This window comes from Colossoma macropomum, unplaced genomic scaffold, assembly GCF_904425465.1.
Source record: "Colossoma macropomum unplaced genomic scaffold, Colossoma_macropomum, whole genome shotgun sequence".
Classification (NCBI taxonomy): Eukaryota; Metazoa; Chordata; class Actinopteri; order Characiformes; family Serrasalmidae; genus Colossoma; species Colossoma macropomum.
Window position 1 is genome coordinate 12692020 of NW_023494804.1, and position 27097 is coordinate 12719116.

The window sequence follows — 27097 nt, forward strand, 5'->3', positions numbered from 1 at the left end:
AATGGGCACTGCGTTCTCTGGGCCAAAAAAGGAAGGGACCCTCCAGATTGATACTTGCATAATGTTCAAAAGTCAAGGTCTGTCATGAGTAACATGCACATTTGTGAAAGCATAATTAACACTGAAAGATATATACAGATCTTAGAGCAACATATGCTGCCTTTCAGACACCTCTTGTTTATTTCAACACAACAAGATGCCACGATCTGCACGTGTTACAATAGCATGGCTGCATAGAGTGCAGGTGCTAGACTGGCCTGCCTGCACTCCGAAACTGTCTCCCATTAAAAATGTGTCTTATTAAGCTTAGGATATGACAACAAAGGCACTGTGATGGGTGTCACTAGAGATTCATGGAAAGGGGAGCTAAGCCTGTACTAGATGGGTCTGAAGGTATGGTACTCCATGAAATTTTTTTCAATGGCCCCAAAATGTCTGTTTATTATTAACTTTTAGAGTAGGAACACAGAAAATTTATCAAAAATAGCTATTTGGTCAAATTGGCACACAGTAGATCTATAACTTTGTAGTTTGTATTAAGCACAGAGCTAGTATGACAAACACTACATTCATCCACTAACAACAGGCATGATGTAAAGCAAAGGTACTGAAGTCACAAAATGCTATCTCCAAGGTTCTAACTATATTATTCAAATGCACAGATTATAGATCAGTTCAGTCTTGGTGCAATCTACATTTTATGTATCGTTAGTAAGTTTCTGGTAGCACAGCAGAGGCAATGCTGCATTAGAGCAGCAGCAGCACCTCCCCCAGGTCATGCCCTGTTATTACAATTTATAGTGAATACAGTGAGAATTTATATTGAGAATAAACTATAGATGATCTGAACTGTACATAATGTATGTTTATTTGGGGAGGAGGGCTAAATAACATAGCATAGCTATTTGGTCAAATTGGCACACAGTAGATCTATAACTTTGTAGTTTGTATTAAGCACAGAGCTAGTATGACAAACACTACATTCATCCACTAACAACAGGCATGACGTAAAGCAAAGGTACTGAAGTCACAAAATGCTATCTCCAAGGTTCTAACTATATTATTCAAATGCACAGATTATAGATCAGTTCAGTCTTGGTGCAATCTACATTTTATGTATCGTTAGTAAGTTTCTGGTAGCACAGCAGAGGCAATGCTGCATTAGAGCAGCAGCAGCACCTCCCCCAGGTCATGCCCTGTTATTACAATTTATAGTGAATATAGTGAGAATTTATATTGAGAATAAACTATAGATGATCTGAACTGTACATAATGTATGTTTATTTGGGGAGGAGGGCTAAATAACATAGCATAGCTATTTGGTCAAATTGGCACACAGTAGATCTATAACTTTGTAGTTTGTATTAAGCACAGAGCTAGTATGACAAACACTACATTCATCCACTAACAACAGGCATGACGTAAAGCAAAGGTACTGAAGTCACAAAATGCTATCTCCAAGGTTCTAACTATATTATTCAAATGCACAGATTATAGATCAGTTCAGTCTTGGTGCAATCAGACAGAGTGATTTTGTTCTGTAGGCATATGTAATAGGTGACAGAATTTTATGGTCATAGTGATAAATACATTTTTTCTGTCGATTGAATTCAGTAAGTTCAATCAAATTATGTGCTTAAAGCTTAAACAACTCTCTCTCGGTTTCTTCTTAATCTCTGATCTCCATCAAATCTGCTCCTTCAGCTTCTTTCTCTCTCTCTCTCCCTGTGTTTAGTAATACATTCATTTTTATTAAACTCAGATTTATAAGAACTCAGCGATATAATGAGAGATGAATCAATTCTTTTCTCTTTTTTTGGTTTTAACTGGTAAACATCTCATCTGACTGGCCTCTAAATTTCCATCTACAAGTTGAGGAATAATAAATATTAAGAGAAATTTAAAAACAAAGAATATAAAGAGGTGTCAATAACGTTTCTATCTCTGTTGCACATTCACACTCTGAAACTCTCACCATAAGGTGAAGTTAAACTAGTTGGCTTGTCAGCTAGCTAGTTAATGTTAGTGTCAGCTTAACCCCATTTTTTTGCCTCATGTAAACCCAAAGTTAGCTAGCTAACAAGCAACCAAGTAAAAAACACAATAGCCAGCTATACTGACCATAATTTGCCACAAATCCATATTGTATATGGGTATTTTTGCTCTTGTAACTATTTACTGTTTTACTCGGTGTATTAGATTTTAAATAAGGTTTAATGTTTACTTTAGTGAACTTTTTGTTGACTGATGTTCCTACAAACTGTATAAAGGACTTTGCAGAGATCGTAAAACCAGACACCCTCCCTCAGGTCTGATATGATTGGCTTACAACTTACGAGGTCTTATAGTGATTGGCTTACAACTTACTTTGTCTGATATGATTGGCCGAGCCAGCGGTTCTACATTTTATGTATCGTTAGTAAGTTTCTGGTAGCACAGCAGAGGCAATGCTGCATTAGAGCAGCAGCAGCACCTCCCCCCAGGTCATGCCCTGTTATTACAATTTATAGTGAATATAGTGAGAATTTATATTGAGAATAAACTGTAGATGATCTGAACTGTACATAATGTATGTTTATTTGGGGAGGAGGGCTAAATAACATAGCATAGCATAACATAGCCTAGCAATGCCCATACCCTGTACAGTTGCACAGAGAAAGACTTGTATAACACAAGAATAAAATATACTTTCGAAACTGAATCATGTTGTGTCTTCAGCCCCAAATGGTTATTAAGTTTTGTTAAAAGAAAAGGTGGTGTAGCACAGTGGTAAACATGATCCCATCCCAACTTTTTTGGAAAATGTTTTACGCATCAAATTTGAAATGAGTGCATATTTACAGAAACAAACAAACAAAAAAAAACATAAGGTCGGATTTGATAATTACTGCTTTCTGGTTTTACTGGCATTTAACATACTCTATTTTTTATTTATGGAATTGGGTTTGTACTTAGTAATAGGTGGATGGTTTTATACTTGAGTTTTTCATATGATAATACTTCTATGCGAGTAGGCCTATATGTGTGAGAGAAAGAATATACTTGTTACTCAGCTACGTTGGAGACATGCACATTTACCTTTTTTTTCATTCTGCTGGTGACAGCACTTGGGCCACATTGTTGTTGCTTAGCATTTTATTTTAAACCAAGAGGATCCCAAAAAGAGAAATATTTTCACAGCACTTCTAAAGGGAACTCAGTTCTTGTAGGGGTTATTGGACGTGATGTTTATTTACTCCAACTCAGGTAGTTTTTGGTAGTCTTTTACTGAGACTTGAGTAGTTAGTTAATAGAAGTGACGACACAGGATTATTTTGATCCTTTGTGGTCGTCTAAGCATCGAACCTAACATAAAAATACCTCAGTCATTTCCTCTGTCCTTAGGTGTTTAAAAACAATATAAAAGAATTACCGTACTGAGATATAAGGTCGTGTCATTGATCTTTTTATGGGGATAACACAGCATGGCCATAGTTTACATCCATCCTTAAGAATCGTTGTTATTAGGCTTCTGATTAATCATGGTTAGTTTAGACTGGTTCATGAAGAAAAAATGACAACATTAAAATGATATACAATGCTATATATAAAATACCTGACACTTCTGGTGGGCGTTACCAGAGAGCGTGTGGGGTTATCCTAATGGTAGAGGCGGGGTTTGGGATAAGCGCGTGACGTCAACCCCTCCGCCTGCCGAGAGCGAAACAAACATGGCGACAGAGTGGAGTGGACAGGGATGTATGCTAACTTTAGTCGTTTTCCTTTGGAGCTCTGTCGGCGGGCGGACGGAGGCAGTGAGCGTCAGCGGCAGCCAGATATTGGGCATGAGGCTAGAGAGGAGCGACAAGCCGGCCACCACGACGGAAGACGGCGTCATTCAGGTGACGGAGGAGAGCAGCGTCCAGCTCAGGTTTTACGGGCTGCAGCTCAGCTCCGAGTCGTCCGCGCACATCAGGTTCACGGAGCACGGAGGAGACGGCGGGGACGGAGCTGTGGACACACGCGCGCCTAACAGGACTTGTGTAGACTTTACCAAAGACATTGGCGTGGGCGCCTACATGAACGTGAGCGGTCGAGGCACCTCAGGTGTGGTGAGTGTGAGCATTAAGCCGCTCCGTAAGACTGAGAAGGAGAGGGAGTACAGCCTGTGCGTCAAGGGTCCGGAAGAAGGGTGGTACCTGTTGTCCGAGAACGATGGCAGGTTAAGGGTGGTGGAGGAGAAGACCTCTCTCCTGCCTCTTTGGCTTCAGATCATTCTGGTGGTCTGCCTGCTGGTCCTGTCGGGCATGTTCAGTGGACTCAACCTGGGGCTCATGGCCCTGGACCCAATGGAGCTTCGGATAGTGCAGAGCTGTGGCACAGAGAAAGAAAAGAGGTATGCCCGCAAGATCGAGCCCATTCGCAGGAAGGGCAACTACCTGCTTTGCTCTTTGTTGCTTGGCAACGTGCTGGTCAACACCACACTCACCATCTTCCTGGACGACTTGATCGGCTCTGGCTTGGGTGCCGTGGTGGCATCCACTGTTGGCATTGTCATCTTTGGTGAAATTGTGCCACAGGCCCTTTGCTCTCGCCATGGTTTGGCAGTGGGTGCAAACACCATCCTGCTGACCAAATTCTTCATGCTCCTCACATTGCCGTTGTCTTTTCCCATCAGCAAGCTCCTGGACTATGTGCTGGGGCAGGAAATTGGCACAGTGTACAATAGGGAGAAGCTGGTGGAGATGCTCAAGGTGACTGAGCCGTACAACGACTTGGTGAAGGAGGAGCTCAACATGATCCAGGGTGCCTTAGAACTGCGGACCAAGACAGTGGAGGACGTGATGACACCGCTGAACAACTGCTTTATGATCCGTTCCGACGCTGTGCTGGACTTCAACACCATGTCCGAGATCATGGAGAGTGGCTACACACGCATACCTGTTTATGAAGACGAGAGATCTAACATTGTCGACATCCTCTATGTCAAGGATTTAGCATTTGTTGATCCAGATGACTGCACAACACTTAAAACTGTCACCAAGTTTTATAACCACCCTGTCCACTTTGTCTTCCATGACACCAAGTTGGATGCCATGCTAGAAGAGTTCAAGAAAGGTTAGTCATGCCTTCCAGTGCTAGTGGAGTGCATTTAAAGAAGGATTGCCAGTTACCAACATGATAATTTAATAAAAGTCACAGAAATATCAAAATAGCGCTGTACAAATTATAATCAATGATGACTTTGTCAGCCTGCATAGATTTCTTTTATGCTCATATTGATTTTGAGCCTACAACCGTGTGCCCCACTGGAAGCTGAATCAATAACCATACGGGTTCTGTATCAGCTTACTCTGCAGTGCTTCATGCAATCACATTAATTATTGAAACCATAGAAGTGGATGATGCTGTCAAAAGCAGCTGTTGGCCTACGAGTAAATATGGCTCTTGTGAAGAGCGTTGTCATGTTGATCAACATTCTTTTGTGTCAACAGTGAAATGCTTCACTTCAGAACCTGCCCTCACTTGCAAACACAAAATCTCCTTTTGGTCCCATAGTCACTTTTGCCTGTTTGACAATTATGTGGTAAGATAAAACTAGGCAAACTATGCAGTACATGTGCAATATGAACACAGTGGAGTGAAAGCCCTTGGCTGCAGCAGGGCAGAAGGATATTGAAACAGCTATGTACGTGCACTATATAAACAGCATATCGGACATGAATATCAGACATTTTGAGTGTTTTGTTTTGTTTTTAAATGCAGTATCATTTAAAGCAGTTTTACCCACTGTGGGCAGCACTTTAGTCATATCTCTTTGGCACAGTGCCAGTTATTCTTTAAAACATCTAGACTCATGTTGAGCGTAACCAATGTCTGTGAAAAAAAGATTAGTTAAATAGTATTTATGTGAGCCTACTTCACACTAAATCCTATCTGAAATTATTACAATACTGCATTATCAGCTACCACTAATCCCAGAGCTTTGTGTTGATACACTGGCTTGATTATGGGTCTGTGGGCTATGGTTTGAAAGATTGAGTGGCAGATGTAAGGAGCTCCTATGGGTTTTCTGCTGATTAATCACTGCAGCACTGCAGGGATATTTCACAGGAGCAGCACTTAAAGGACATGGATACTTCTTATTGTATGCATTCCCTGTTTTCTGTTGAAATCTATTGACATGTCATTAACATGCTTGGTCCAATCTTGTCTGACTCAGTATAATGTTAGTCTAAAGTAAATTGCATGAAACTTGATTGTCAAAGATGCTTATTATGGTAGTTTGTTGTGAGTTCATTGTAGTGTAATCTGAAGCCTTGGAGGTGTATATGACCGTTCTAGGGAGCGTTTGAATCACCAGACTACCAGTGTGCTCTCATTTGCAATGTTCAGTGCCAGCACACACTAAAATATATTAGTATGCAGCATGCTTCTGACCTTGAATGCCTGTAGGGATGTTAAATTGCAGTCAAGTTGCACCTTAACGGTTACCTAACTGTGTGCTCTTTACCCAGAATTCACTTTTTTTTTTTTAAATGACAAAATGTATTTGTTGAGGATTCTTGCTCCATATAGGCTTAGTTGAATTTTTTGCTGATAGAACATTTACTAGGGCTGATATTGAGGACAGATTCTTTTCAGTGTTGCATGCCAAACTCTGCAGTCCCACTGAGTATTAAAGCTTTAACTTTTAATGCCATACATGAAGATGTCCAAGCTTAAATGTAGCAGTCTTGTCTTAACGGTTTGAAAAGGTCAGCACAGAAAATTTCTCTGCTTTAGGCTTCTTCACCCCCTCTTCTCATCTATCCTTATCTCACCTTTGGCATCCCCATCAGTTTCTTGTGTATATTTGGCACAGAGTCTCTTTCTGTGCTCAGCTCCAATCTCCGAAGTTTAATCATATATTAAGCTGTTCTATTCAAAGCTTAATTCAGAGTCATGCATTGAATTGTTGTCAATTTGTGGTAGCAATAAGAGCCAACTGATGGTTGTACAATGGGGCTTCAACACTCAGCAGTTGTAATCAGGGTCATTAACATGTGGCATCTAAATTGTAATTTAGTTTGAAACATGGTAGCCAGACTAGAAGCCTCTTGATTGACTTACTGTTGTAGTTAGACAAAACAGTAAATATGAAAATGACTGAATCTTTACCACATTTACCAATTTTAGAGTCTAGTATAGAGTCTCCTGTAGATGTATAATGTTAGAATACTGTAACTAAGTAAATGTAACATAAAATTACTTCAAACTGTTGGTGCCTTGGCTCTGAAATATTTTCCCTCTCTCTCCATCACAGGTAAATCTCACCTGGCCATAGTGCAGCGGGTGAATAATGAGGGAGAAGGAGACCCCTTCTACGAGGTGCTTGGACTTGTTACGCTAGAGGACGTTATCGAGGAGATCATCAAGTCTGAAATCCTGGATGAGTCTGATCTCTACAGTGAGTTGCCATGAAGACAAATGTTTTGCTTTATTATTGCTAGATGGCTCTTTCTGATTAACTCCTTTCTGGTGATCCAACAGCTACACAATATAGTGGTTGTTAAAGGAATGGTTTGGCAAAAAACAGAATTTACACAATTTACACAATTTTCTGCTTAGCCCAGATGTATTTCATCATCCAAGATATGTTTGGTGTAAAAATTTTTAGTTTTGCGCTTCAGCTACAAAGCTGACGTTGCTAACATACACTACAAGTCAGGGGTCACCAGTCTTGTCTGCAAAGTGCTAGCGTGACTGCAGGATTTGATTCCAATCAAGCAGAGGCACACTTGTTTGTCTCAGTCTTCAAACAGTTGATAGGTGGTGTGAGGTTCACTCCTGCTTGGTTGTAATTAAAACCTGCAGCTACACTGGACTTTTGCAGATAGGATTGGACGCCCCTGCTAGAAGTCCATATACACCCAAATCTTTTTCATAAAATACATTCACAAAGATAGATTATCTGAAACCATGCCCAAGGTTGCGCTGACTTGTTGATGTAATTCAGGATACAATATCACTTACTGTGAGTTATTAGGGTGAACAAAGTTTTGCTGTGTTGCTGAACGCTGGGCGCATCCATTTTTGACAACAAGTGTTATGCTGAATTCCATCTCCCCTGCAGAACCCAACTAATCTTTATGTGCATGCACACTATGCAGACATATACACTCACCAAGCACTTTATGTTAGTAAGTGTTGTTAGTTTATGGCATGTTAGTGTGTGTTGCTCTGGCACAAGTGGATCGGAGCCAGCAGTGCTGCTGGAATAAAAAAAATAAATACTGTGTCAACTCACTGTCCAGTCTATTACACACTCCTACCTTGTTGATCCATTTTGTAGGTGTAAAGTTACTGCACAGTTTGTGCTAGTCATCCTCTAGTCCTTGATCAGTTGTCACAGGACGCTGTTGGCTGGATATTTTTGGTTGGTGGACTATTCTCAGTCCAGCAGTGACTGAGGTGTTTAAAAACTCCAGCAGCACTGTTGTGTCTGATCCACTAATACCAGCACGACACACACTAACAGACCACCATCATTTCAGTGTCACTGCAGTGCTAAGAGTGATCCATTACCCAAATAATCCCCCTCGGTGGTGGTCTTGTGGGGGTCCCTGACTATTGAAGAACAGGGTAAAAGGGGGTTAGCAAAGTTTGCAGAGAAACAGAGGGACTACAGTCTGTTATTGTAGAAATACAAAGCGCACCTATATGTTAAGTGGATCTGATAAAATGGACAGTGAGTGTAGAAACAAGAAGGTTTTGCTAAAAATGTGCATGTTGAGTGAAGACACTAGGTTACATTTGCCATTTCTGTTGTGTCTGTTTAGAAACATATATCTTCAGTTCAGAGGTCTCAAACATGTCTACAGTCATATGCAAAGTTTGAACACCCCTGGTCAATTTACGCTTTGTTAATTTTTTTAACAAAGTGAAAATAAGTTAACACATACTCTAGAGGGAGTCATTTTCCTGTTAATTTGTTCCGCACAATTTCTATTTATTTACTGGACTTTAAAATAATAAATTATCTAAAATGTAAATTGTAAATTTTAAAGAAAATATAAAAAGTGCCATAACTTTTGGAGATGCCATATTTTATGTATTTTTCCCAATATGTTAAATTCAGCAGATTAACAGTAATTGTACATGAATATGTGCAGAAGTATGTGCTCCATAAGGATGTGTTAACTTATTTTCACTCAGAAAATCAACAAAACATCATTTGAGCAGACGCGCCAACGTTTTTGCAAATTACTGTATATGCCTGCATGACGTGCACACGTGTGAGTATGGATCTGATTTTAGCACAACACCTTTTTGTGTAAAATGGCTGCCTGCTGCATTCGGCTACATAGTGAACTTCTGTTTGTTCTTATAGTTCATCACAAATCATACTGTGTACTAAACAACATTAAGTCCAGTGCTAAACTGAAGGAGCAACGTTTGGACACCCAACATATCATGGCTGATCGACTACCTTTGGAGTATGTGGAAACTGTGTAAATTAGGTTTTCTGCCAAACCATTCCTTTGATATTGCAATAAGTCCAACAAACAGGAGTAATGAAAACAATACAGGCCCATCTTTAACAATGTCATATCACAAATGTGTTCACAATATATAGAATACGGGACATTATGAGTAAAATATTTTGTCAGTTTTGCGCAGCCCTGCTTTATACTTGATTTTTTTTTTCTCTACTAGCTGACAACCGAAATAGGAAGAAGGTAGACCCCAATAAGAACAAGAGGGACTTCTCAGCCTTCAAGCAAGAAAGTGAATCCAAGGTGAAGATCTCTCCCCAGCTCCTCTTAGCAGCTCATCGGTTCCTGGCCACTGGTGAGTTCATGGCTTCAACCATGTTGAATCTTAAATTTCTTTGGTGTTTTTATTGTTTATGAAATATTAAAGTGTCATTGTCTGTCTCAGTGAGATTTTTGGGCTGATTATTTTGTTTCTCATTAGAGGTGAGTCTCTTCAATCCACTTCAAATCTCAGACAAGGTCTTACTGCGAATCCTCAAGCATCCAGATGTCATCCAGGAGATCAAGTTCAATGAGAATGACAAGCGCTCTCAGCAGCACTACTTGTACCAGCGTGGGAAGCCTGTCGACTATTTCATCCTCATCTTGCAGGTAAACTTTAGTCTGTGGCCTGAAAAACAAGCAGAAATTATTGATTGATTGTATGAATTATTACTTGAGCTTCACCAAACCAAATTCCATACAATTCACCCTGTTCACATAATGACTCCTTTTTTTTTATTAGGTTTCTATATTAAACACAGCAACATTTATACGTTCATGACTATATAACCAAAAACAAACATTATTAACAAATTACTACAGTATACAATGATGGGTGACAAAGTTTTTGTCCTCCCCTTTCAACAACCGTGGTTGCTTGCCAAAGATAGCCTACTCTAACTGAACTATGCTTCTTAGAGGAAGAATTATTTTTTCCAATAATTATGAAGAATAAATTAAATCATTTATCAAACGTTTTGTCATATTTTATGTTGTCATTTTATATATATATAAGCAAAAAGCTACTTAAGGCTGTGTGTTACAGTGATTTTACCATGAGTAAGAAGCTGATCCTTATCTGTAATAAATTCATTGTTGTCAACACTGTCAAACGGACAACAAGCCTGTCATTAACCCATGGATGTAACATAAGTTAGCATGGCTTAAAATCCCCCCAAAAAACTCCAGTTGAGTATGTAGATGTATGTCGCATGTGTGAAGAACATAGATCGAGATTATGCCAGGGCCCCCGAAAATAGAATACATGTTTTAATTGTCATTTATGTCATTGTTCAGGCACTAGGCTAACCCTGGACTGAATGGCCTAGTTGGAGTCATAAAAACTGTCTGTGTTTAAGTGACAAGAACAATCTTTCTTGTGTGCGCTTTTTGTGGACAAGTCACCCGCATGACTTGTTTGTGTTAGTGACAGCTCATGGGTGCCCTTCGATGCTGTTTTTGCCCAGTGGCTCAAGTTGGTGTAGCGTTGCACAGTGAGGGGTGGTGCAGCGTCTGTATGACCTTATTGTAGGATGAGCCAGTGGAGGCCCAGCTGCATTTGCCAGGCCTGCCCTTCACTAATTGATCCCTCTTACATAAGAGAAAGCGAGAGAGACTGCCCTACTGCATTTGAGCCTGTGCATCAGAGCACTAATCCCACCCCCTCTCCTGCCCCCTCACCGCACACAAAAAAAACAATAAATCAATGCTTCATACAGTTAGGTAAGATCAAAAATGGATAGACAAACCCTGATAAACAAACTCGCTGATAACTAAATCCTTTACACATGATGTCACAAATAAGACAGTGGTGCGTCAAAATCCTGTGTTAGAATCTTACACTGTGAAAAATCTCATGTTCACTGAGAGAGCATAAATCAGTGTAACAGCATGCTTCGATCGAAGCTGGTGAAGGAAGAACAAGAGGAAGTCATCCAGCCTCCTGAGGCTGCAGAGGCGCCATCTGATCCAAGCCAAGGATCGGCCAATCAGATCCTGGATTTTCTTAGCGCTCTGCAGTGTCTGGCCAGTTAACTCTCTAAGATTAACCCTCACAGGGCCTGCATGCACAGTAATGATGCTCAGGGATCAGGATTACCTCCCTCTGCACAACGTCACGTCATGTTCTCATGATGTGCTGGCTGTGCCGCGCAGGACACAACTCCTGCAGGAAACCTCGTCTAGCCGTATGTTGCGTCACCAGTGCTCCAGACCTTATGTCTGGCTGACTTAATCCCCAGAAAGCTCCTCCGGCTCATTTACAAACAGCTGCTAATTTCTGATGTGATGGGCGAAGCATGACCTTCAGTGATTTAAGGAAAGAATATATGAGCAAAATGGTTGATTTTGTGTATGAGTAAAAGAAAAATAATATAGGATTTTATTTTACAGAAAACCATGCTGTCATCAATTTCCTTCATCTCAGCTGCACTTGGCAGAGAATAAAATAAGTACCAGCATAAAAAGTACCAGTATAAAGAAACAGACAGCTAAGATGTTGTATGAACTCTTAAAAAAAAAAATGCCATATGGGTTTCTTAGTATATATATGAGATATCTGATTAGTATCGGTTGATACTTAAGGTATCAGAAAAGAAAAAGCAATCTTGCAATCACTTAATTTAAACCATTCTGTTAGAAATGACCACCCGAACAGGGATATCAGAGATGAAGAGCTTCCGTTAGAGTGTCAGTATCTGAGCGTAGTGCAAATGGAGCTCTACAGATCTAATTTCTGTTTTTCTCTGAGGGGAGAGGGTGACACGTTTCTGGGGCAAGGAGATGGAGAAAATATGAGGACTAAGACACTGGAACCTTGTGTGTGTGTGTGTGTGTGTGTGTGTGTGTGTGTGTGTGTGTGGTTTGCTGTCTGCCTATGCACTATTCATGCTGTGGTCCGGTTTCTTAATCCTAGGATTACTGCTCTCATGCATTCTGTTATGTTTGGGTCATCTGGCCTGTTCTAAAACAGGTGGATCCAATTTGGTGGAAGTGTGTGATAAATGTGTGTAGACATCGGGTTTGGTGCAGAGAACTTTGTTTTTTTTTTTGTATTGCATTATTCAGCAGCAACACCTTAGCATGGTTGCAGCGAGAGGCTTTGGGTTTCAATAGCTTAAAGGAAAGCTTACATGTTTAGCAATAGCTTAGGGAGACCAAAAATGCAAACAGAACAGTCCAGCTTCACCAAATCAACATTTTTAGACAGCTATTGTAGTTGATGGCTGTAGTTATGGATAGATTTGTCTTTGTGTTTGAACAAAAATCCAACAAACCAATGCTAATATGCTCCTGTACATGTTGTTTTTCTACATGATCTTGCGGGGTTGAGCAATATTCATTTTCCAAATAGCCAACAGTTCATTTAAAACATGCTGAGAGATAATATCATTAATATTTGAAAAAAAGAAATCTGCAGTATATCAGCCCAGTCCTCTGAGCCCACCAGCTGGGTCACACTTTTGCTCTAACCTAGCTTCTAGTACTTATGTACTATGTAATATAAGTTGTAAATAGCTTGGTTCAGTTGTGTTGTAAGCTGGCATAGAGGTAAAGTGTGCATCAATGGGTGGGCTATGAGGACTGGGTCGAGATGCACTGGTCTACAGGCCTAATTTGGTTTCTTTTGAAAATCTAATTTTTATAATTTAACCATACAGTGACATTTCTTTAGCACCCACTGAAGGATAAATATGTTGAGCTTAAAGGAATTGTTTGGCCAAAAAAAAGCCATTTAGACAATTTTACACTTATCCCATGTGTAGTCAATGAGCCAAAATCAAATATTAAAAAAAAAATGAACATGTAGCTGAACTCAGTAATTTGGGATATGGTTTAAGTAGAGTGTTAGGGATTTATTTACCTGAAAAGATTTGGGTGCCTGCTGACTTCTAGTTTCTGAAAGTAACTCCAGAGCTAAAATTAAAAAGCAAAATTTGGACACCAAACATGTCTTGGCTGATCAGCTACATCTGGAGTAGGTGGAGAACCATGCATTAGATTTTTTTTGCCCTACCATTCCTTTAAGTATCATTGAATGATTGTTACTCTTTGAATTTCCTTTGCAGTGTTTCTCATTATTGTGTGTGTGCATTCTTTTCATATCACGTTCTCACATTTGTATACTCCAGTAATGGTTGTTTGTACTAGAGTGAACCCATGAACAGCCTCTTTCAAACATGCATGTGTGATTTAAGTTGTCAACAATCGTGATGATATCATCAAATTGCTAGGGGTGGCAAACACTAGTCCCAGACACCCAGAATCCAGCACAGTTTGGTAATTTTCCTGCTTAAAGACACCTGATTCAACTGAGCAATTCATTGGCAGGTTTAGTTCTGTCCAATAACAGGCTCATTTCTTTTGCTATCTGGTGTTAGGATAGGATATGGTCCCCTTTTGAGTCTTGGTTCCTCTCAGGGTGTCTTCTTCATGCTGTTTAGGTGTTTTTCCTTGTCACCGTCGCCCTTGCCTTGCTTTTTGGGGCTTTGAGCCAGATTTCTGTAAAGCTGCTTTGTGACAACACCTGTTAGTACTCAAGTGTTATACAAATAAATTTGAATTGAAGAGAATTAAATAGTTGGTGTCTGTAGAACAGGAATATTGTCAAATTTTGCTAGACCTCCTATTCTGCCCTCCAGGACTGCCATCCCAGCCCTAAACTGTGAGCTCTGAGTGGCTTTTGGGCAGGGGCTTAAATAACAGTCAGTGGACATTGTCCATTTGTAATAATTCTTTTAGCAAGTAGGCTTTTCTTTACTGGAAACAACCTCATGGTACTTTTGGCTCCCAGTCACTCAGGAGCCATCAATTTTAATTTGTTTAAATTTCAATTTGACATCAGTTAAGAGCTATTATCAAAGAAGAAGACAAAACCTTGTCAGTAATTCCTTTTCTAAATGCAGGTTGCACTTTATTTCATTCAGGGCCGAGTGGAAGTGGAGGCAGGCAATGAGAACATGAAGTTTGAGACTGGCCCGTTTTCTTACTATGGAGTCATGGCATTAACTACTCCGTGCTTGGGTAAGTCTTTACATGTCTTTTGCTTTAAAGTGAGAAATCACAGTCTCTCTAGTTTAAAGTGACATACAGTAATGACACATTTAATGATAATTCATGATACTTGATGAAGTTGAATCAGATGATTGTGGCAGTACTAAACCTGACTGGTTGGAACAGTGTAACCCACCAAAATAGCTTGAGTACAAAAGAGTCTCATAACTGTTTCTGATATTAAATAATTGTGTTCAGTGCTAGTGGACAAAGTGTCTGTATGGCTCCGAGCACTACAAACAAAAGGAGAAATCAAAATAGCTTTGTGAACATGTATTTTTACAGTTAAGGTTAATTTTTCCCCTGTTATTTGCCTTGAAACATGTATTCAAGTTTGCATGAGTGACTACCGCATTACATAATAGATGTGACACCAGTAAACAACCTACAGGAAGTAAGAACTTTACTGTGGTGACACCTAGTGCCTAATTACAGTACTGCGTGTATACTGATGTCTGTGTCTATGCTGCATTTTCAGCTGTGCTTCGGTCTGTCAGACATCACCTCTGGCATTTTATGTGCTGAGCATCTGTCCAAGTGTGTGCCTGCATGTGGTTTGATGTGCACAGTGTACAAGCCAAGCGGCAATGTTAAATGCCACTAATGTTTTATTTTTAATATTTTATTTTATTTTATGGTAGACCATAATTTAGCTCCACATTTAATACGCCTCTCCCAAATAATGTGACTTTCACTGGTTATTACAGAGCCCGTAATTTATTTTAATTTAAAAATTGTTTTATTTTAATCTTACTGGTCACAGCAGTAACATACTTCCAATGAGGTTAAGTGACTGACTCACTAAATGATATCTACCCACTAAAGTTGAGTCTCCTGATAGCAGTTTGCATGATTATAATGCATATTTAAACTCTCTTTTTATTTAATTAAGTCTTTTTACTCAATCTTTTTCCAGCAAATATTTTATAATCTTTGAAAAGCTATGCATTGTTTATTAATGTTCATTTAATCAATTTTATTGTTCCTGGATTACAATGAATGGCAAGAATAATCAGTTAATTAGCAATTATTCTATTAATGGAATTGTGACAACTCCGACTTTACAGGGAAAATCCACTGTCAGTCATTGAAATGCTAACAAAGTGAGTGAGTCTGATGTGAAATGGTGCATTGCAGAAAAACTTACAGACACTGATATTCTTTACAATGGTAGTGAAGGGAACCAAGTGTCACAATGTGTACAATGCGAATCATACTATTTTAATAATTATGACCAGGAAACCTACACAAGCCTTCTGAGTTTTTATATGTAATGTTGATATTGATGAATAGTAAATAGTGGTGAGTCCAAAAAAAAACCAAAAAACATTTATTTGGGTACTCTTTTGCCTTACAACGTCCTGAATGTATGTCTCTACCGTGAATATAAACTGAAAATATGTTTTAGGCCAAAACCTTATCACAATACTATCTTAAAACAATGTCACAGGCATCAGGCAGTGTATTTGTGAGCATTTAATGTAATAGCTTTTTATGAAGTACCTTTTAGAGGCATTAAACACTTCAGACTATCACCACTGCTGTAAATAATTATGACACTGTAAATTTCTTTAGAATGGAGTATTTCACATCAAACCATTCTGAATGACTTTGCTTACATCTTAACAATTGAATTTTGCAGGGCTTTTGCAAAAATCTATGAAATTTCCTTTTATTAACACGGAACAGGGCACAAGTGCCTGGGATAAGCTCACAATAAGCAGCTCATGACTCATCTGTTTATAAAAGGATACAGCGGTCTGGTCATACCTGATCCACTTCATGCTAATATGGGCGCAAGTCGTGATCCAACACTAGACTGACAGAATACAGAGGAAAAGCTGCTGAGCACTGAGATTTTGATTTGTAATGGACCAACTATGAACTGTTTAAAGATCCTCTCTGTCTCTCCCCCCCTTCTCCTCTGCTCTGGCTATTGCTCCCCCCTCTCTCAGCTGTCACCCCCCCTCTCTCCCCCTCTGTGGTGTCGCCCCGGCCGCGGCGCCTTTCTCTTAAGAGGTTTTCTCTGTTCTCTCGCTTCCCAGGTAAATCCCTGCATGTTGGGAGCTAACCCAGGGGGAGGAGGGGCAAGCCGGGTAGCACTAACATGGGAATCGGGGTGGAGTGGGTGGGAAGGGTTTAAATTGACATAAACATACGAAAAATAAAGATCAACTTTTCCCAGTTCATCTGATCACAAGCCCTTGTCCAACAAGTCTCATCTTGGAAGGCTAACAGAGGCTGTAGCTAAAACCTTTAAGATTATTTGTTTTGTTTATGTTAATGACGTAGACAATATGTGTAATAATTAGCCCATGTCCAGCATCTCCTTACTTGTCTGTAATTTACCTATCCATGCCCCACTAGCAACAGAATTTGGACAAGCTTTACAGACCTTGCCAAAAATCCTGTTCAACATAATAAGAAATTAGAGCACACAGCTTTTACATATTTTCGTCAAAGTATCGAAATTTAGAGGGCATTTTAATTTCAAATGATTTTTATTTTGCATGCATGTAAAAGATTACGCTGTAAGAATAGATCAGATCCTAAAGTAACTAATGGGCTAGACTACAATGTTAAAAGGCTAAAAGCCATATCCATATAATTCCACAGTAGCTAGTTGTGTATGCTGTAATGTTAGCTAGGTCTAGGATGCTGTGGTAATGGTAATATGATTTACAACATTAGCTAGCTAGAAACATGCAGCTAGCTTGTTGGTGAATTTTCTGTTTTGGCTGTCAATCGGATGTTTGTTCCTAAAAATCTTGATTACACTACAAAAACTACATCTGAACTATCCAGTGTGATTTAACTGATCTAACAATGTGATTTTTCACATGCATACAAAATATATATCATTTGAAATTAGTAACACTGTATTTTGGCAAAACATTGAGTCATGCTGTAAAAGTTTTTGTGAATGAGATTCTTTCCTGCATCCTGCAAATCTTGTCCAACCTTGTAACATTTGCTTTAAAAGAATGTGTTTGTGTTACAGTTTCTGTGGAAAAATGCATAAGAAAAAGTGTGGATAGGTCAATTGACTGTTGGTGTAATGCAGCCAGTGGCTGGACATCATTTTGATTATGGTGTGTAGGTTTGAGAGCGAAAAAATGACGACTTGCTGGACTTGTGGACACTGGCATTGATTCTCTGAGTGGACTGAATTGCAATCTGGAGTTCTGCTCCTCTCTTCTCCTAAATCACTTCCTCTGCCACGACCTCACTCAGCCTCTCTCACCCTTGCCGTTGCACTGGATCTGATCGTGTGTAGTTGAATCCGATCGTAGCACCTCATTTTCTCACATCAATCTTGATGCTTTGTGTCAAATCAGTAAGGCCTTTCTTGAATTCCAGTAATTCTCTTTAGCTGTCAGTTGGCCCAGTGCCAGACCTTAGAGCTTTTTCCAAAACCATGGACCTTTATGACGTAACGTCAACATAATGGCACACTGTTAAAGCACTGCTGAAAAAACATATTAAATAAATCCTTACCGTTTTTCATTTAGTGGCTATGTAACGTATATGTGCCTAATCTCAGTTTTTGTCTGTTCTGTAGCTGTTCCCATCGCTTCAGTCAACTTTTTTTGTGCGTCACTGTAATAGTAAGCCAGAAATGCAAAAAAAAAAAAATTGGAAATTCAGGTAAAGGCGGTTATTAACATGACCTGTAGGTGGAGCCAGTGGACTAATACATAGGCTGTACAGATCATATGTAGCAGACATCAACATACCATTATGTCACTAATGTTTTGTGTACATGTTCTAATGTACATGTTTTGTACCTGTATTAGTCACATGACCATAGAGGTCTTAACCAGTGTGGATGATGTAGATAGCTAAGCTAAATCTGGTCATAAACATATGCCTCTGATTTGCCTTTCTCATGCCAATACCCAATCATTTGCATCACTTCCCATTCATAAGTTTGACTGGTTGATCCTTGTTGTTGGTGTTGTTGCTTCTGGTGTTTTCTTGTTTAATTTCATCTGCAGAGTAAGTATTACTTGGCCATGTCGTATTTGGACCTAGTGTGTCTGAGATGAATGTGTGGATGCAGTTTATGTAAGCTTGTTTGACTTCCTGTTAAATTTTTGCTTGCATTCTCTTATATGGATGTGTGTTTATGTGTGTGTGTGTGTGTGTGTCTGTGTGTGTGTGTGTGTGAGCACGATAACTATACTCATACAAGAGTGTATCTGTGTGGTGTGCATTTTTTGGACGTGTGTTGGTGTGTGCAGTTCTCAACCTTTGGACTGTAAGAGAGAGTGTGTGTATGCAACTGTTCATCACTACGTGAACTAACATTGTTTTCTGCATGTTGCAGAGTTCCGCTCACCATCGCACCTGAGTGGCCTGAACCGCTCTGCCTCGTTGAGCTGCACGGAGAGAGTGGACACACTGTCCATCAGTGGCAGCAGTTCACAGCTCAATAACACTCCCACACCTCAGTACATTCCCGACTTCAACGTGCGCGCCCTCACTGACCTGCAGTTTGTGAAGGTAGGAGCAGCAGTATTACACAAATTTACCTTCACACCAGACTGAAGTGGCACAAATCAGATTTTTTGCCTCACTGTAACATACATCTAATTTTTTCAGAGCTGTGTAGACACACAAATCTGATCTTTTCAAATTCAAAATCTGATTTACGTTACAAGCCACACAGCTCAATTGCCTGATAGTTTACATTTGTGTACATAAGTGACTACAGTCTGTCATTATGTGAACAAACCTGTGTCCTGAAATGACCCTCATGCACACATTATTCAATTAGGTCACATGCATCATGAACAGTAAACAAACAGCCAAACAAGCCCTCCCAGAGATAATTTGCTCTGAACACCTATCAGCTGTTCATTATTAGTGCAAGACGAAGGCATAAAAGGGTCAGATGCATTGCTTTTGCACCATCATACTGGCACTACTTGAGTATAGTTATTGCTGATGCGCCGATTTTTTTGCCTTAATGTGATACAGATCTGATTTGTTCAGAGCTGGTTGGATGCACAAATCTGAAATTTTTTTTTTAATCAGTTCTGAACTTGCTCCCTGATTTGAAAAGATCAGATTTGCTTGTCCACACAGCTCTAAAAAAAAGTCAGATATGTGTCACATTAAGGCAAAAATCGGATTTGTGCCGCTTCAAGCAGGTATTACATAACAGCTGGCTGCAATTATTTAAGCTGACCCCAGTTATTTTCCAAGTTTGTTTCAACAACCAGACTGTTCCGTTCCATACAATGAACAAATAAGGACAATTAAATTGCAAATCACAATTATTTAAATGGCAATTAATCATCTAAAATTTCATGATCGTAGCAGGCCTATGCAATACAAGAAAGAGTAGCTCGCCTAGTGACACACTTGCTAAACCACCTTTGAGCTAGTTGGGTGTGCCGTCCTTACAGTGAAATCCTGTCTGCTGTAGAGACCACATAGACAATCATCACCTCCCTTTGTAACTCCTGTTAAGATTTATAATAAGCTACACATTAGCTTGATTGCCAATCCCCTGCATGAACTAAACTGTTCTGTTCAGTAAAGTAACTAGAGGTGGAGCAGGGTGGGCAGTCGCACTGGGACGTGTGACGACTGGCCCCAGTTATTTTTCTTTTTTGCCCCTCCAGGCTCAGACTGCCCATCAGGAGTACTGGAAGATTTTCCAGCTGGTAGTCTGACCTGTCAGTTGTGCAAAAGATGATCTGAACTACAGCAGAGCGTGGCCACTTCCATTAATATTTGAAAAATCCTTCCCCCTCTGGCCCCTGTTTTTTCACACGTTTGTTCTTTTTAAAGCATGTATATAGTATACAGGTAATCAACAGTATTAAATCAGAGATGTGCAGTAGACTGGGTTGGCTGGCTAGCTAGTTAGTTAACTGGACCACAGTATCGAAGTATGTGTTTGCAACTTTGAAAAATGGATAAGAGGAGAAGAGAAAGGTGGAACTGAGAGAAACAGAAAGAGTGTCTTCAGACTAACTTATTCAGCAAAAGAGCAACAGGTCAGTCTAGCCTCCTCTACACACCTGATCACTTAGCGTGCTGCTAATGCTGTAGGCTGTTTACCTCATTAACGATGGACTGTTCACCGTTCGCTTAGAAAAATAGCCCAGTTTCTGCTTTCTAGCCTTATTTGGGCATTATTTGCACTGAAATGTTTAAGTGACTGAGCTGATTATGGTGCTGTCATACTTAATGGATGTGTATCAATACTAAATAAGCTATTTAGCATCACATGATATACATTTTAAGTCTCGAATCTCTTATTGTAAACAAACAATAACAGACATCTTAGAAAATCATATATAAATGTGTTTATCTTGGTGGTATGCGTTTATCACGATTACCATCTCATATTTCTAACATTAGAATAAATACAAATTAACAAACAAAAAACCTCATTGTGATTTAATGTGTGTTAGCTAAACCATTTTCTAAATCTCTCCTGGATGAAGTCTAGTATTAACTATCCAATACCTAGTTTATCTAATCAATACTTCATTAAATTAAATCAGGTCAGTGCAGCGAGAAGTCTGTGTTCTTCTAGCTGTTTTCATATAACCTGCGTAACAAATAACTGCCAAGCAACATTATATTTAGTGCATTTGTATTTATTTGTATTTATTCTAATGCTATACAGTAAAGCAAATACATTAAATGCTAGTGGGTGAAGTGGCATGCCTTGAGACATAACGATACCAAATAAACATGCAAATTACATTGGCTTTTTTTTATTAATTGAAAGTAATTTTTGTATGACGTGGGGCCCATTAATTGTTTTGCACTGGGGCCCATAAGATCCTAGTCATGCCACTGGTTCTGGACCACTCTTATTGAACTTCTTACTTATTATGTTATCATATTCATAAAAAGTGTTATACAAACAAATTGAGAAGAAAGCCAGGGCCAAGAAATATAACTGTTACTAATTCTAGTAAAAGCTTTAAGAACACATGCTTATAAAATCTGCAAAGCAAAAAATGAATAGGAAGGGAGAAAAGATGTAGTTGAATTAACATCTCAAACAGCTTTTATTAATGTGTTTCAAAATAAATGTAAAATGCATACCACCCCTTAATCAGCTTGTTGAGCATGAAATCAAATCAGACCGCCTGTGTGTAGTTGCTTCCATACATCATTCTTAGATATAAAAATTTTAAATATGCTGAGGTTCGCCTACAACAGGTTAATTGTGAACGGCCACAACTTTATGCTTCCCATATTAACTACCAGGAAACCTAGAATGTTTACCGTCCACCTTCATTTTCTGAAAATATTCATTGTTCATTCATTATTCATTGCAAGTATGGTTGGGAGATATGGGGAAAAAATATTATAGCATGATACTTAAAGAAATTTGCACAGTACACAATACATATCAGAATATTTTGAGACACAAAGAATGTGCTAGTACTGCCAGCTGGGGGAAATCTCTGTGATTATAGTGGGCTGGTCATGTCAAAAGTCCAAGCCTAAATTTAGTTCCCAGTCCAGGCCCATTTATAGGTTACATCAAGGTGATTTACAGAACTTCACTTAGTCCTCAACTCACGGTCAAAACTCCAGACTTCTCCCTCATCCACGCACTCCACTTTCGGAAGTTTAGTTGCCAACGGTAAGAGATTTGCCTATTTGTGTGACATGATCACAAGGATGCATTGATGTAACTTAGCTGCAGTGTACGTGGATTTGTAGGGAAAGAGAAAGAGGTGACAATAAAATACATCAGCATATTATACCGTGTTCCACTATGCATTGCTTGTACGACTAGTAACTTCATTAGGTTCACCTCCTTATATCTACCCTCATTGCCCATTTTATCAACTCTACTTACCATATAGGTGCATTTTGAAGTTCTATTATTACAGACTGTAGTCAACCTGTCCCTTTTACCCTGTTCTTTAATAGTCAGGATCCCCACAGGACCGCAGCAGAGCAGTATTATGTGGGTGGTGGATCATTCTCAGCACTGTCGTGTGAGTGGCACATTAGTGTGCATTGCAGTGGTACACGTAAATCAGACAGAGCATAGCATTGCTGGTGCCCAAATTTTTCTCTGACCAAGATGCTGTCTGTATGACTTTTAAATGTCCACAGCTCATCTAAGCATATGAATGCAACAGGCACAAAGACAAGATAGAATTGAATTTTCTTCAGCAGTTCAGTAGAAAATGCTAAAAACATAATTTTTATTCCTGGATAACTATAGTTTGACGTTGAAGTTCAATAAATGTTTATTTTAACATTTTTAACACTTTTTTAAAAATGCAATAAATATCATAAGACATACAAGAATGAATGTAGCTTAGGAAAACTTTCACTTTCTCTTATTATTCTTCCACAACCTACATAAGTCAGCTGGTTTATGGTAGTGTCCACTGGCAAAAAACAAACAAACAAAACAAAAAAATACTACAGTACTACATGCTGGCGCTAGTGACAGTGTCCTTGTTTCCATACAAACCCAATCCCATAAAAGTTGGGATAGTATGCAAAATGCAAATAAAAACAGAAAGCAGTGATAAATATTCTGTATGTGTTACAACAGCATGGCTGCATATTCAGAGAGTGCAGGTGCTAATCTGTATCCTGTTGTAATTGTGAAAGTGGGTGGGGCATTATGAAGCGCAAAATGCGACAACGAAGGCAGCTGAAGACTTGTTTAACTGAAGAGAAGGCAAAAAACTGGCTTGTTTGGTGTCTTCTGTCCCTAAAAAAAGCTAGGTGTTCAGAGTTGCATGCTTTATCATTGTTGTTTTACTCTTCCTCTTCTTTCCCAGGTCACCCGCGCTCAATACCAAAATGGCCTTTTGGCTTCCAAGTTGGATAGTACCCCCCAGTCTCCAGAGAGCAATCACACCCGACTGGACCCAGCTTCTCTAGCACCCCCAACACCTCCAACTAACTCCACGATTCGCATTTCAGCACCACTGGCACCCAAAGAGGGCCCAGATGAGACCACCTCGCTGCTTAATGACAAGAACAGCCTGTCCAACCAGCGGCCCAGTCACCCCCACCCTCATAGCCACCCTCAGTCCTATGCTAATACCAACTCCAACTCTAACCTCAACCCTAACTCCAGCCCACACCTTCAACCCCACAGTCATCCCCACCTTCATAGTTATTCTAGCTCGAACCCTCACACGCATCCTCATGCCCCAATACACACCATTTCTCACACCCATGCACATACTGAGAGCACAATCTGACAAATCATTTCAGGAGCTGGTTGATAACAAAGCTCCAGGGAGGACCACATCCACACACACATAAAAACGCAGACACATATATCTATATATACTCAAACACTTCCACACATGCTCCTTGGCTATCTACAGACTGTATGCAAACCAATACACAAGCACATAGACAGATGAACTTTGGGGTAGGGTTTTTCTAATCCTGCAGGCATGCCATCTTTTCCTGCTCCTGTGCCCAGCTAGATAGCACTTCACTAAACTGGTGTTCACAGCTACACAAAGTCTGTTTCAGCATATGTATATGTTGTGTAAAGACAAGTTTAAATACTACATACTCAGTTTGAGATTAGGAGGCTATGTCTGACTCAGTCCATTGGTGGGTGATGAGGACCATTGCTAGAACTACTTTTGTCTACTGTCACTTCAGACATTGCATGGTGAACACAAATACCCCTGAACACCCCTGTCTCAAATATGTTGAATAAGTGTTTCTGTAGCATGCAAAAGCCAAAAATGCCTTAGAAATCTTACTTGGGCATTTTTGAATAGCGACGTAACAATGTTTCACTAGTATATAAGAGATAATTGCAAGATGTGCACTTTTTATAATTTTAGAATCCAGACCTAAATGTTTGTATGGTATATAGTTGTCATTTTTTTTCCTCTCAGTTTTGAGGTTTTTGGACATATGACAAGAGAGCTCTTAAGCATCAATAGCCTTACGCTACTATTGCCAAGAGCACTCCATGGGAACTGTGGTGTCTGTGTTAAACTAACCATGCCCCATTTAGCACAAACAATATTCTTTTCAAAGAGAAAGTTACATGTGGTCTGTTTTTGTAGTTTATTGCACTTGAGTATTTTCGTGCTTTCGCTCAAGGTTGAAAGCAGATGTAATACAAGCCAGGTTTCTTTGGCTTATCACACTACAGTTTTGGAATGTACGTACCTGTACATGTTAAAACGAGGGAAATTCTCTTGAACTATGGTTATGCAAATAGCTTTAAAAAAAAAAACAAGTAGTGGTTTGAAATAGTATAAGCAGATGGTACATTTCAGAGATCTGCCTGTTTTTATTCGATGACTCAATCCAAGCAGAGGAGATCCAACCACAGCCCATAGACATTAAGTACATATTATGTTATATAAATAGATTATAAAATATTTATTTTTGCTTAAATTAATTTGTGTATGTATGATTTACTTTGAATTGTTTATATTTTATATGATTAGATTTTAATATTTGGACACAGCTGTCATATTTTCTTCATTTGAAAGGATACGATCTGCCGAGATAGTTCAGTACTAAAGTAGTTAACCTGCCACAGTTCTTTTCAACATACAAACACTTCTTGAACACATGAATATTCATTTTTGCTGTCAAAGTTGTCAGAGACCTTCACATGGAAATGCTCTAATATTAGAATTAGAAGTAGTAAAGTGGGATACAAAGAACTAAGAATACATTCCAGGCCTTGAAAACAACTGTAGCTTTACTGGTGCTGAGACAGAATCCACTGTGAATCAACATCAAACTGTACATTTATTGTACTGTATTGTGCCCCCCCGCCACCAGACCAAAAGCTTTCTTGGATAATGGAAATGGTTCTCCCTTTCTGATGAAACTAATCATAATGAAATATTGTAGTTGGTCCCCATAGTGTTATTGTATTGCTCTAGCATTGTATTGTTTCCTGATACAATAGCTATAGCATGAGCAAACTCCTGTGGTTGCAAAGCTTGTTCTTTCTACTAGACCCAAATTTCAGTTTAGGTGTTCAGCAGTTCCCATTTCATCACTTGGAAATCAAAGGTTACTATAAAGGGAGAATATTTGAATCCTTGTCTTCAGTATTCATTGCCTAGAGTAGCCTCTGTAATGTAGTTTGGTGCATACCGAAAAAGCACCCCAGTTCATACACTGTCCTGTTAGCCAACAATATGTTTAGGTTAAAATGGCAATTAATTTCTCAAATAAATGAACGGCATCATTTTATGTTGAACAGTTTGTTGTATCTATGTTGAACAGTGTAAAGTGGACTACTGTCCCATGCTTCTGAGATATTTATAAAAGTTTTGTTGCCTTCATGAGAGGTCAAAAAAGAGAAGCAATAGTTAGTTATTACAGGGGTTTAACGTAATGATATTGCACAAAGAGAGGAAATGGCTTGGATGTTACCTCAGTTGACGTTGCGTGTGTGTACAATTAAGTCAATATTCCTTTCGGGTTTGAACCAAACTGTGTTTAGTTTTTTGTGAACATAATGTTTATGACCATGCATTACTGTTTAACATGACCAAAGTTACAATGCCGCTTTCAAATTCATTGATAAACACAATGGCCAAAGCTTTTTGCACTTTGATCTGCCTATATCTCCTTCAATAATAACAGAGGCGACCCTGCTTGCTAGCGGGGTTTGCATTGTAGACAGAGACACTCCTGCAGCTCAGAACTAATTAAATTCCTTTGGGCTAGAGGTCCAGTCCAGTAATCTCCTTTTAATGTTCATTGCCACTGCTCCTGAATGACTTGTTGAGGTGTAACTGGCTTTTTCAGTACAGCGTCCTCAGTTTGATGATTTGTCAACAGTGGAGGTTAAAGATTATGAATGTTTGCAGGAAATGGGCCCATTTTCCACTGTGCATGATTTACTTGTCAATGTTTGCGGTCGTGCGTGTCATATGTTGGCCCAATGGAACAACAAAAGGCCTTGTCCAGCAAACTAGCATAGGTCTTTTGGCCACTAAGGTACCATATCATTTCTAGAAACATGCTTGTCTTCCATGTACTTGCTGTGAATTTGCCATAGCAAACTTTCTTCATTTTTACAAAAAGGATGTTTTTTTCTTCCTTAAAGGGAAAAAAAGTGTTTCAATTATAGTTTTGTGATGGAGACTGCCCCCCCACCCACCCATATGTTTGTTTTGCTGAGGGGTAGATTTGAAGTGGCTTTCTTTTTACTATACAAATCACTGAGTCTGATTATTACTATATGATCTGTGTTTCTCTTTTAAGGGAAGAAGAGTGTAACGAGCAAATGTACTGTACCTCCAATTATCTTTGGTTGTTCTATTTAAAGCAATGTGTATATAGTGTTTTATAATAAATGCTAGAGGAGTTCTGATGAATGACAATAAATCTGAGAGATCTATTTCTCTATAAAAACAAATCCCCTTGTATTTTCTTGTACATCTGTGCCTCTTAACTACTGTGTTATTAATAGACAGCGTTCTCCACCACCACCAAAACATCGTTTTAGGGAATATCTTTGGAAGAATAGTATTCCATTCGTCCTGTGCAGTTCCAGAGAATTGTACAGCGTAATTTGCCATAGC

At 39.2% G+C, this 27097-nt stretch overlaps 1 protein-coding gene across 3 annotated transcripts; it reads left to right on the forward strand.

Annotated features, from left to right (window-relative positions):
• The first annotated feature begins 103 nt into the window (after positions 1–103).
• On the forward strand, positions 104–26931 carry LOC118824438 (metal transporter CNNM4). 3 transcript variants are annotated; one of them, XM_036594593.1, is made up of 8 exons: positions 104–5097; positions 7286–7429; positions 9679–9813; positions 9940–10109; positions 14426–14573; positions 15702–15739; positions 18885–19058; positions 23342–26931. In XM_036594593.1, the coding sequence occupies exons 1-8, from the start codon at positions 3711–3713 to the stop codon at positions 23768–23770; spliced, it is 2625 nt and encodes an 874-aa protein (XP_036450486.1). In that variant the 5' UTR covers positions 104–3710; the 3' UTR covers positions 23771–26931. The 3 variants fall into 3 exon arrangements, with proteins under 3 accessions (XP_036450486.1, XP_036450483.1, XP_036450484.1); XM_036594590.1 differs by lacking the exon at positions 15702–15739 and adding an exon at positions 16508–16597 and having other exon boundaries at positions 14426–14522; positions 18883–19058; XM_036594591.1 differs by lacking the exon at positions 15702–15739 and having other exon boundaries at positions 14426–14522; positions 18883–19058.
• Positions 26932–27097: the final 166 nt, after the last annotated feature.

What these genes read in the sequence shown, in the direction of transcription:
- LOC118824438 (XM_036594590.1), top strand. Translation starts at nt 3,711, where the DNA reads ATGGCGACAGAGTGGAGTGGACAGGGATGTATGCTAACTTTAGTCGTT. An exon ending in ATTAACTACTCCGTGCTTGG is followed by an intron (nt 14,523 to 16,507) that starts GTAAGTCTTTAC and finishes CCCCTCTCTCAG; the next exon opens with CTGTCACCCCCCCTCTCTCC. An exon ending in TCTGTTCTCTCGCTTCCCAG is followed by an intron (nt 16,598 to 18,882) that starts GTAAATCCCTGC and finishes TGCATGTTGCAG; the next exon opens with AGTTCCGCTCACCATCGCAC.